General features: G+C 45.0%; 1 protein-coding gene across 3 annotated transcripts in view; it reads right to left on the bottom strand.

Moving 5' to 3' along the window:
- Positions 1 to 12,323, bottom strand: part of Actr8 (actin related protein 8) — a 29,178-nt gene that overhangs the window by 16,357 nt on the left and 498 nt on the right. For all 3 annotated transcript variants that reach the window (XR_004606446.2, XM_034498559.2, XM_034498558.2), the window contains exons 2-11: positions 8,706 to 8,876; positions 7,488 to 7,598; positions 5,579 to 5,683; positions 5,154 to 5,327; positions 4,533 to 4,626; positions 4,190 to 4,322; positions 3,178 to 3,331; positions 2,493 to 2,588; positions 1,657 to 1,797; positions 46 to 310 (exon numbers count right to left, since the gene is read on the bottom strand). Coding sequence is in view for 2 of the 3 variants with exons in the window: in XM_034498559.2 (XP_034354450.1) it covers positions 46 to 310; positions 1,657 to 1,797; positions 2,493 to 2,588; positions 3,178 to 3,331; positions 4,190 to 4,322; positions 4,533 to 4,626; positions 5,154 to 5,327; positions 5,579 to 5,683; positions 7,488 to 7,598; positions 8,706 to 8,876 (1,444 nt within the window). In the remaining variant the exon portion in view is untranslated. The remainder of the gene's footprint in view (positions 1 to 45; positions 311 to 1,656; positions 1,798 to 2,492; positions 2,589 to 3,177; positions 3,332 to 4,189; positions 4,323 to 4,532; positions 4,627 to 5,153; positions 5,328 to 5,578; positions 5,684 to 7,487; positions 7,599 to 8,705; positions 8,877 to 12,323) is intronic.

The following is a 12,323-nucleotide window of genomic DNA, read 5'->3' as shown; positions in this document are numbered from 1 at the left end:
CTTCTCTGCACCCACACTGTCTACTGGTACCCAGGGTGAGCTTACAGCAACAGTCTACGCTGTGCAGGATGGCCTTATCAAGGCCCAAGGCTTTCCCCTCAAACAGTGAGATGGCAGTTTTCCTGGACATCAGTGCAGTGAGGGCTTCCTCGGACTCATTGCCGGCCATCAAACAGTCTCCCTGTGAAGAAGCCAAATCCACCTCCTGGGAATGGAGTCTTTCTGGAAGGTCAGAGGACTGGCCACGGAGATCCCCTTCAAATCCAATGGGTTTGGATGCAGACTTGCGGTCAGCAGTGGCTTTTGCAGACTGTAAGTTAAGAGAGAAAGCAGTCGATGATGGTCTGAGCACAATAGACATTGCTGGTGCTGTCCAATTAAGAGTCTCCCCTTCTGTGACCTCAGAACAGCACAAGAGAAAATTAACATAGTATACACACAACCTGTACCCATGCTCAAGTAAGCTGGGCATGCAGGTGAGGATGCTCCGACAAGGCCAAAGCAGGCTCTGGCCATGTGGGCAGGCTCTAGACCCTTGCTTGTTGGAACCCTCACTGCCAAAAGCTTGGGGGCCAAAATTGTTAGAACCCACACTGCCCCAAGCTTTGGGGGCTAAATTGTTAGAACCCGCACTGCCTCAAGCTTTGGGGGCTAAATTGTTAGAACCCGAACTGCCCCAAGCTTTGGGGGGCTAAATTGTTAGAACCCGAACTGCCCCAAGCTTTGGGGGCTAAACTGTCCCGGCTTGTACTGCTGCTCCGGTCCATGGGTCAGGGTTCAGCAAGAAAGAGTGAGGGCGGACTCAAAGAATGGAGACCAGACAGAGTATGTTTCAGTCCCGTTTATTCTCAAGTCTCTCTTCTTCTCTCTTCCCAAGTCCCTTGTTCCTAGTCCAAGTCCCAAGTCTCGAGTTCCTAGTCCCTAGTGCCTCCAAGTTCCAAGTTTTCCAGTCCCTTCTTCTGTCTGCCTCTCGCCTTTTATAAGTCTCACTTCTTCAGTCATGCCTTTAAGTCACACCTTTAAGTCTCTAAGTCACACCTTTAAGTCACACACACCCAAGGGAAAATCCTGGGTATATAAAACAAGATGTTATCAGAGTGTGCTCAGCTGTTTTAGGCTGTGGAAAACAAGCCTCTTGTCAGGGTATATGGCTTGAGATGGCTGCAAGGATGATAGCCGCCTTCTGTCTGCTCTCCACACTATCTGTCAGTGGGCTAAAACTGAAATGTCATAGACAGACCCACTGAGACCCAGTGACTTTCCACTGGGTATGTCAATGGGAGTCGCAGGCTAGTGGCTGCTACAGAATCCTCATTTTCAGATCCAATCTACTTTCTTCTTCTTATCTTTAGGACAGGAACAAAGATGAGCAAGGTCTCAACCCCAAGTCTCTGCCCTGAGCTGCTAATACCAGATTAGCAGTTAAGAATTAGAGTTTATGCCCTTTAATAGACATCCGATTACTGGGCCCAACAAACAAACAATTCAGCTTTCTGCCTACAACAATATTTTCTGTATTAAGTACAGAATAAATAAAATTTCAAATATTGTTCTAACACAGTACCAAGTGGTCTGTTGAAGCTGACAGATCACAAGGAGCAGTTAATTCTGGGTAAAGGGAGGAGATGTCTCCTCTCCGGCAGAGTGGCAGCGTACCTGCTCCTGCTTGCTCTGGGTGGCCAGCAGGTAGTGTTCATCATGCGGATCCTCAGGATCCCCCTGGGACCTGTGCTGCAAAGTTGTCATTTTCTGTCCGACGATCCCAAAGGTTGCTGGGTAAAACAGCGCCATGGGAGCCTGGGCATGGAAGGAAGAATGCTTAGGGAAAGATGGTGTCTCCTAGGAAAGGGTGGAGCTTCATTCTTCCCCAGACAAAAGCCACCAAGCAAGTGCTCCGTCACATTGTGCAGCATTCCTTCTGGGAAAGATTGCACAACAGACTAGAAGACACACAATCCAATTGGATGAGTGTCAGGACACCATGTGAGACTCTCAGAGCAAATATAAAGTAAATGCCTTGGAATCTACTTTATGATTCTCTAGCAAGAACAGTGGCCCCTGAAAACCCACATGTTCTGAATAGTTAAAAGAGGAGCCGGGCTGGGGAGATGGCTCAGCAGTTAAGAGTACTCTTGGCAGAGGATCCGAGTTCACTCCCAGCACCACACTGCAGCTCACATCCATCTCTAACTTGAGCTCCAGGATCTGATACTCTTTTCTGGACTCTGTGAGCACCTGCACACATGCACACACATTCCCATACACACACACATATACACATGATTTAAAATGCAGTATTTAGAAAAGAAGTGGGGCAGATCTGTTCTAATCTGTATTCTAACAGGGCCTACTTTGGCTTGGGGAATAATGACCCAAGGAGCCGGCAGTCTGACTTCGACATTGGCAGCCCTCTTTGAGGATGCTCCTTCCTTGTTTCACTCAACAGGGATGACTCTCTGTCTACCCAGGAACACATACACCTGCCGGGTTACCTGGAGCTTTTCATCTCCCAATCGAAACTGGTAAAGCAGGGCAGGGGAATCCGGGTGCCGAATCTGAAACTCATGGTCCTGAAGCCCGGAGATGTCCTGATTCCAGGAAAGATGCTGTCAGTAGGAGTGTGAGCAACCCCTCCAGTTCTGCACGCGCCTCTCCACTGTACGAGCCCACACATAAAGTGGCTACGTGCCAACTCTGTACCACGTACCCAAATGTCATAAAACAAGGGCTCAGCTGTACCTCGATTCTCTACTTAATTTCTGAGACTTCTGCCACCTGTACTTTTTGGCTTTGTCATTACTGATAGACATCGGTGTAAATAAGAACAGAGTGTGTCCTTATGTACCTTGTAAAGCTGAAACACTTACAGTGTTTGTCAAGGTTTGTAAGACTCACAATTGTATCTCCTGAATAAAGTTTAAAACTCAAGCAATCCACACACAATGAAATGATTAAATTCGGATAATACACTGTACACAAGTCACAGTTCATTGAACATCTGCACCTATCTCCTTCTATGTTCCATTCATTTCCCGTCAGCCTTTGCCCTCGGGCACAGCCCCGACTCCACCCAAGCGCTTGCACAGCAGAAGGGCCTTGGCTTCCTGGCTTTACCAGTAAATAGCTTACATTTTCCCTGGAACCAAAAATAATCAACAATATTAATTCTGTTCGTACCTGATCTAAATGACAAAAGGTTTCTTTAAGGTGCTGCAAGAGGAGGCAATCCATTTTATTTGTTAACTGACACTCTCTGTAAGGGAACCCCGCTCGCTGCATGAGCCAGTAAAAACACCTTGACACATCAGAGCCCCCATATGCCAGACAAAGCCTAGAGTTAAGAGAAAAGGGGAGATGGTTAATCTGTCAGTTTAGAAGGCACACAGCATGTTTTAAAAAATACCTGTTGTAAGAACTAAAAGACCAGTTAGATGAGACTAGAACTCTAGGCAAAATGAGTGGCTGAACCCCTAGAACAGCCAGTTGTTTGCAAAGAAGTATTCTGGACTATAAAAACAAAGTTAAAACGGGCTTGTGGACAGATCAACATGCTTACCGAATGGCATACTGGCTTTTCACTCCCTAGCATATAAGAAATCAGGCACAGACAACAAGATGTACATGGGAGAAAGGCTCACTGACAGATCCACTGATGACGGCCTCTGAAGGGCACACGATTATGGTGGGAGGAGACAGACTCTTCACTTATCCTGTAGTTCGAAAACTACAGAATTAAGACAAGCAGATCTGTTCCAGTGCTCATTATAGTCACATGTACATTAGTGACGTCACAGGAGACAGATGCGATCAAGTCACTCATCATCACTCAACTCTATGTACCACTATAAGGAAATCAGGTATTCAAAACGCTACAGAATTTAGACCTGAAAAATCCTGATTTGTTTCTAAACGACTTGCTTACTAAAGCTTTTCGGAGTGAACGACCACATAAAAGACACAAAGCTAGCTTGCACAACACACTGTGGTTCTCTGGAAATACAAATGTGAATGTAGGTTGGAAAGCTTTCCAAGGACAAGATCATCTGCATAAATCTGGCCTTGCTAGAAATTATACCCCCAGTCTCTTCGGACTCCTGTGCAGACTTCATAGATAATGTCTGGCCTGTGAAGATTTAAACAGACCATGATGGGAGAGCATTTAGGAAATGGCACTTGCTAAGAGCCTTACCGTGTGTTCCGATGAGACACCCCATCTTCTACACAGCACACACTTGTTTTCTGGTCCCCAACATCTACAACACAGGTGCTGCTTAAGCCACTTCCAAACGTAGCACACACAGACTCCTGATGGACCACAATCCCTGACATTAAAAAGAGGTAGAGTGGTGGCAGTCAGACGCACAGCAGGAGACAGCATGGAACAAATCATCAACTCAATTTAGGAGCCTAGAAATCCCTGGGCAAACAGCTAAGGAACACCACTCCTTTCAGAACACACATTGGTTAAGTCACTGAGTTCAGTTAGCCTTGTCAGTGGGCAGTTTCAAGGTGCCGGGGCACCTCAGACGTACCTGCGAAGCCCATCTTCATTAGGATCATATGGACCAGCTCCTTCACATGCTGTTTGTTATAGATATCTGGGATTAACAAGATGCACCTGTAATACTGAAGAACAGCAGCGAGAAACAGAAGAACGTGTCAACACCTGTCTAGTCACATCCAATCCCATAATGCCTACCACCCGCCACGGAGGCTTCCCTGCACAGGGCAGCAGCTGTGGACACAGGGCAGCAGCTGCAGACACAGGCCCTAAACAAAAGCTCAAAACACCATATGCACAAGGCCTCTAGGTTTCAGGAAGAACCAAGATCAACCTACGTTCCCTGACTCTTTAGAATCATTGTAAACGTTCGACCTGGGAACCCAGGGAGGTAATGTGTCTGAGTGAGGTACAAAGAAAAGCCACAAACATCATCAAGCTGACTGGCCTCAGAGCAGTACCCAGATGCCAATGATGCAGTAAGGGGAGAGAAATCACTGGACAGGATTAAGTAAGGAAGAAAAGGTTTTCTCACTACCCAAAAGTTGACAATGTTTCAAGGACACTATATTACATACACACAGCCGAGTAACGAATACCTGTTCACCAAGAATCTCAAAATCAGTCCAAATAACCAGGAATTTCCCCTTACCTTTAAATCTTTCAATGGGATTTCCAAATACTTTTGTATTGCATGAGACCATATCACTTCAATATCTGCCAGAACAGCTGTTAGGGAGCCTCCAGGGCCTGGGTGGATATTCAGCTGACCCCTTCTGATAGGCCAGTGAATGTTGTAACAGTCCAGTGGGTTAACATACAAGGCCTAGGAAAGGAAGAAGTACACTGTTAGAACTGTCCCTCAGGGCTTTCTGGACTCACACTCAGAATTCCAAGGCCAGAAAGTTAGTATTTTCTGACTGCTCTAGGTCTTGAGCATGGAGTATCTAAACATTCAGAGGGCCAGTGCACATTTCTGCTCCTCAAAATCAGGATTAAAAATGTTAGGATGCAGCAGAGTGAATTTCAGGACTAAGCTGTTTTCTTTCTGTTTCATTCATTGTCAACATTTCTTACCTCTTCTCCTACCAAATACTCAGGCTGCTGAGATGTGTTTGTCCATTTATTTCCAGAACAGTGATCTAGAATGGCAGGTCGCATCTGCTTGTTGTAGGACCGTGTCTGGAAACAGAGATCAAAAACCAAGCTAGATTTCTGCAGGGAAGCAGTGCAAGAGCCCCCTGTGTCCTCTCAAAAAACTAAGACACATGGTGAAAACTGACTGGTCCTCCCCTCCTTCTACTCCTCCCTTTCTTCTTGGAAATTCTAACTCATATTTGCATAATGATTTAAGGAACATATGCAAGTCCTGCTATGGCCAGTACCATAGCATCTTAGTGACAGGCCATATATATAGCAGTGGATCTGAAGGATCATAACGGAGCTGAGACCTTCTGATGGCATACCTAGTCATGGCACACTACTTCATCTGTGCGGTGATGCTTACAGAAGCAAGCTGCCAGTCACACAACAGTACAGCATGTACATGACACTGAAATGAGCATGCATGCTTCAGTCTACACTACTTATTGCTGGGGTGTATTCCTTCTATTTATCCATTTTTTAAAAGAAGACCAGCCCTGAGGTAGGTCCTTCAGGAGGTGATGCAGAAGAGAGTAATTATCACAGGAACGAACTGTCCCACACATATTACTGCCCATGAAGACTTCCCCATGGGACAAGACAGTGATACTGGTGATCTTGAAACTGTGTGGGCTTAGGAGAGTGTGTGTCTTAATTTTAACAAGTTCAAATGTGGGAAAAAAAATTCAAAAAGCTTATTGAGTGTGGATATAAAGAAACACTTTTTTTAGCGCCACAATGCTTGTCACTAGCAATATCTTTAAGTGTTAGTATGAAAGGGGAGAGTTATGACACAGGGTACAACTCCTGCATGCTGAGGTCAGATGTGTGCCCTGTCTGGCCTTCTATGACTGCCCTATGCAGCTGAATGTCCTGTGGGGGTAAGGTCAACATCAAACACTGAAATGGATACTACACTCCTCTGTGGCACTGACGATTCAGTGTATTACTGCAAACGTGGCGCTGCTGGTAAAGCGTGTCTCACGTCCTAGGCAACAGACATTTCACTCTGGTGTAGTTCCCAAGTTTAGGCAATCCCTTCCACTCTCCAACAGAGTCATTAGTTTGAGTCCATGCCTTTTCACAATTCAATTCTTTGTATATGCATTGTTTTTCAACATATCAAACAAACAAAGCCCTGCTCCAAAAAAGTTGGAACATTTTAAGGTTTGTAAACTATTATTAAAGACATGAAAGAAAATAAACTTTATAGTATATGGTATTTATGAAGTCCCAGGCCTCTACAATTACCCACCACTCCCCTCCTGACTCAGAGGGCAGCTTCTACAAGTACCCTAGGGCTGTACACTGTGCTTTTACTGATTCTCCCCCCCCCCCAAAGATTTATTTTTATTTTATGTTTATGAGTGTTTACCTGCATGTATGTATATGTACCACATACCTGCCTGATGCCCTGGGAGGCCAGAAAAAGGCATCAGATCTCCAGGAACTGGAGTTACAGATGGTTGTGAACAGCCATGTGGGCGCTGGGAACTGAATGTGGGCTCTCTTCAAGAGCAGCCACTGCTCTCAACTACTGAACTAACTCTCCAGCCCCGACTATTTATTTTGTAAGTGTTACCATACATGAACACATCTGTGGTAAAGCTGGGTACAGAATTCTGCACAGAAGCATACTGTACACTTGTGGAGGCTGGAACAATAGACCGGGCCACAGAGCCCAGGCGTGCAGAAGATACACTAGCTAGTCTTCTGTCATAGGCGCTACTGTATGGACAACAAACTCCTCCAGGGATGTATGACACATCCCACTGTTACTCAACACAGGAGTACATCAAGAGAAGTGGAAAACTACTAAGTGTGAAGGCAATGCTTACTGAACCTGTTCTGGTGACACGGGGATCCTCCTTGTACCGTTTGACATCTTCTTAGACCATATTGCCTGGTCCACCATTTTAAGGCCATTTTGTCTTTGTTCATTACTTTCAGGTTTCTGTAGAGAAAAATGAAAGACAATCAGTATAAAATATTTAGTGAAAAGAGAAACCAACAAGACATGCTACAATGCAACCATCAGTGGGTAGATGATCTCTCATCAACAAGTAGCATTTCTTTAATCTTTGTTTAGACATGGTTACCTTAAGAATGCCAGAGCTGGATGTGGTAGTACATGCCAGTATCCAAGTACTGGAGAGGCTGAGATAGGAGGATCTAGAATAAAAGGCTAGCCTGGGCAATAAGGACAGATCTTATTCAAAAAAATCAAACAGACAAATAGGAAGTCAAAATGGAACTCTGATAAAGGCCTATAACCTCAAGTGTCTTGTGACCGATAAAAATGTTGAACACCATTCAAATTACTGCCAGCCATGGTGGTACACGAGGCAGAGGCTGGCATACTTCTATGAGTTCAAGGCGAGCCTGGTCTATACAGTGAGTACTAGGTAAGCTGGGACTACATTGTGAGACTCTGTCTCAAAAAAAAGAGTATGTCAGACAATCTTCATACCTCCATATAATGCTTATCTTAACAATATCACAGCCCTTTACATATTTTTGACAAATTAATAAGTATCTCATGTTACTTTAATACTGTAAATTAATTTTTTGGGTTGCACCATTCCCTAGGCAATGAGCCTGAACTAAGAGCTGAGAAAGTGAGCTGAGCTGAGCATGCACGGGCGGGCATGGGCACAGACACACAGACACAGACACACACACACAAACACACATGCATGCACACGAGTACACACACGCACATCTGTTTCTCAACTGGCTCTAGACTGTGAATGTGACCAGCTGCTTCAAGTTCCCACCACCTTGACTTCCCCATGATGGTGGACTGTAGCCTGAATTTGTGAACATGTATACCCTTTGTCTGTGAGTTGTTTTGTTAGGGTATTTTATCACAGTAACAGGAAATGAAACCACCTAAGATGAAAATTATACTTCCAACCCTGAGTGATATTATTTTTAAAAAGTAGAACCCTAAAGATTTTTATTCAAGATTCCCAGAGACACTAGGGTATCTAAGCCCCTCCCCACCCCTCACTATGGAAACAACCCTAGGCAGATCCTCAGCTCCTGCTTTCTGACTTACATTTAGTCCTTCCCTTAGGAGCCAGTTGTCCTTGTACAGGGGCTGCCCCTGTTGCTTGTGTCTTCGTGCAATGACATGAGGAATGCTGGCCGGAAGCGTATCTGTGGCACGGCCGATTCTTAAAGTTGTTGAACCTGGGTGTATGACAACGATGAAGTTGCTCTGGATTTGCTGCAGACAGAGAAAAACAAATGTAAACTTAGGAAGACATGGGTGATAGGTTAGCTAACACATAGGGAACACAGCACATGACGTTTCCTGCAAATACTATGTTCTGGTTAGGGTTCCAACAGCCGTGATGAAACCCCACGACAAAAGCAATTTGGAAGCAAGGGCTGATTTGGCTGACACTTCCACATCACTGTTCATCATTGAGGGAAGTCAGGACAGGAACTCAAACAGGACAGGAGCTGATGCAGAGGCCATGGAGGGCTGCTGCTTACTGGCTTGCTCCTCATGGCTTACTCCACCTGCTTTTTTATAGAACCCAGGACCACCAGCCTAGAGAAGGCACTACCCATCACAGGCTGGGCCCTACAGGCTTGTCTACAACCCAGTTTTACAGAGGCATTTTCTCAGGTGAGGTTCCCTCCTCTCTGATGACTTTAGCTTGTGTCTAGTTGACATACGCCAGCACAGACTATTGAATGGAAAAGCCTGAAAACCATTCAGTAAGGAGCTGAGAGGCATCTGATTATAGTTGCTCTTCTAATGCAAATTCTTTGTGTTCTGTTCCCTTGAGCTGACTCCCAGTACATACTTTATAAATTCTTACTTATATGAATGAAAACCAAAATCCTCCAGTGCAAATTAATACATAATTACTGAGCATTTGTATGGCAGAAAATGTAGGTGGAATGATAGTTAAGACTGGATCTCTAATACCAGAGAACTGTTTAGTAAGAAATACACATGGATGAAAGATGGAGGTGGGGGGCGGTGAACAGAAGAGGAAGGGCTATGGCTTCCCTACAGGTCTTTAGACCCCAGAAGCTCCAGGAGGCTCAGGAATTGGCTAACTACAAAAGCTTCTGTGGTGACTAATACGATCATTCAGGTTTGCTTGAGGAGTTCAAGGGAGAACATAATGTCAGCTTAGAACTCCTGCTTCCCAAGGCTGGAAGCAATATACATCAACAACTTGACACGGGTTTGTCACCTGTGTTCTCTGTGCGCTGTGTGCCTGATCTGGCAAGAGCCTGGGCTTCAAAGTCAGAGTTTCCAGCTCTGTCCTGGTAAGTCAGCAGAGTGAAGGGAAACTGGCAACACAGCACAGATCCAAAGGAGTAAGGTGATGGCTGCGGCTTTCACAGAATAACCATTTTAAATCTGTAGTTCTCAGGAGACAGAATTCGAGTTTGCTTGGGAAAACTTCTGCTCCTCCTTCCCACCCCCAAACTTGTTGAGGCATGCAAAGTTTCAGCAAAGAGTAAGAGTAAGACCATGCCTCTGAAAGCCGGGAATCTGGAATGGGCAGGTGGCTCATGAGTTAACAGTACTGCTCTTGCAGAGAACCAGTTCTCAGCACTGATGACAGGCAGCTCACTACACTTACTCCAACTTCATGAGTCTGACGCCCTCTTCTGGGCTCCACAGGTACTGCACTAACATGTGCACCTGACCACCACCACCACCACTACGTAGGCACATAATTTTTTAGAATGATTCTTTTTTAAAGAGCTTCTATTAAAAAGAAAGAAAACAAAGCTGTTTATTGAGAACCACAGTCCCGGCCCAACTCCTGGACACCTTTACCCTGCCCTCGCTGAGCGGTTTCTTTCACCACATTCCCGTGACTCACAAATACAGAAGCTCGAACCTGCTCCATGAAGCCCTTGACTAACTCTAGACCGGCTGTCCTTTCAGTCTACCTAACCTTCTCAACCCAGGCCCCAAGTTCTGGTTTACAGACATGTGCCACTCTGCCCAGCTTCAAATCCAGACTTCTGTTGATTACAAAACTCAACGACTCTGGAGTCTTCAGCAACACAACTCCCTCAGCTGCCAGTGTTCTTTCCCTGAGCTCTATCTAACTCCTCCCTTCAGGAAGGAATTAAATGTCACCCAGAGTAAGTCTGGTGGTCCCTTCATAATATAAGATCTTAAAGCCTTCCTTCCTCCTTTCCATGACATACAACAAACCCCAGTGAAGAGGGCATGTCTGTCTTGTCTCCTACCCTGTCTCAGTACATGGTGTCACTGTGCCATGGAGGACATCTGCCAATGGATCGGGGAAAACACATAAGGCTGCTACCCATCAGGAACACCTGGGCTTTATCAAAGGCCCATGGGCTGCAGTGTGTGGATTAAGAAGCTCTATAGAATGCAATTATGTATGGACAGTTACTATTTTTAGTACTTATGTATTTTAATGTGTTAGAAGAGAAACCTAGCCATACATTCCACTCATCACTTCCTGGGAATTATCCATTACTTCACTCAAGACTGAGAAAAGTCCACGAAGTACAAGTGCCATAGAAGGTACGAGATAGTCAAAGCATGTGACGAAACTCACTGGGGCATAGAAAAGGGACCAGGAGATATGCTATAAACTCAGCCTGCCACTTGCTCTGATGAAGCTCCTACCTCATCAAGTCCTTGTGAGGACGCCAGAGTTAACCATGTAGCTTAGATGTAGAACTGGCGGCCTTACAGAATCCTAACTTGTCCAATCTGAAACCCAACAGAAAATTGTAAACTTAAATGTCCTTAAAACACTAAGTTTTTTTTTCTTTTGGCATGGGGGGTGGCTTTTATTGGTAACTCAACTGAGTGGCTCTCAGGTGTAAACTCTGCAAAAGAAAATGATGTCCCATAACACCATCGGGTCAGCATCCCATTCCAAAATTCTCCACCTCCTTTAGTGAAGAGGCTAGGCTGTGAGCTGGTGTGCACACTGAAAAAACTCTACAGTCTTTCTCAATTCTAAACAGCCATGTCTCCAGTCCTTTACATCCTCTCCAGACCCAAGTCTCTCAGGCAGGTCTCTTCCCCAGAACCTCCCTAATGCTGCAACCCTTTAATACAGTTCCTTATGTTGTGGTGACCCCCAACCATAAAATTATTTTGTTGCTACTTCATAACTGTAATTTTGCTGTTATGAATCATAATGTAAATATCTGATATGCAACCCTCAAGCTAAGAAATGCTGATAACCCTTGCATAGCTCTAAATCACTCTAACCTCACTCTAAATCTCTACCCTCCCGGGACCTCTGCCCTCCTCCGTCAAGGCTGGAAGAGATACACTGTGGATCTTCCAAAGTAGCTTATCCCACCCCACACTATGCATTTTACAGCAGCCCTACCAGTTAGGTAACTTAGCCCACCTATGGGAGAGGAAGAAGGTTCTGAAAAGGTCCACGGGAAATCCTGAACAGCCAATCCCTCCCTATTTCTTCTGGGAGCTGTGCACTGCCTTGGGTTTCCCTATAGGAATGCATTTCCTTTACTTACCTTAGTAAGCGCTGGTTAGTGAGAGTGTGAGCCACGCTACTCTATTTTTTTTTTTTTTTAACTTAAACTTGTTATTGACATACAGACTCACTCTTCATGTCTATTTAAGGAAAGGCTACTTTTTCCCTGCCTTTAAACGTGAAATGACTTGCACTGTGAGATT

The sequence above is a fragment of the Arvicanthis niloticus genome, chromosome 3 (genome assembly GCF_011762505.2).
Source record: "Arvicanthis niloticus isolate mArvNil1 chromosome 3, mArvNil1.pat.X, whole genome shotgun sequence".
In the NCBI taxonomy this organism is placed as follows: Eukaryota; Metazoa; Chordata; class Mammalia; order Rodentia; family Muridae; genus Arvicanthis; species Arvicanthis niloticus.
This window is presented reverse-complemented; position numbering and strand designations above follow the sequence as displayed.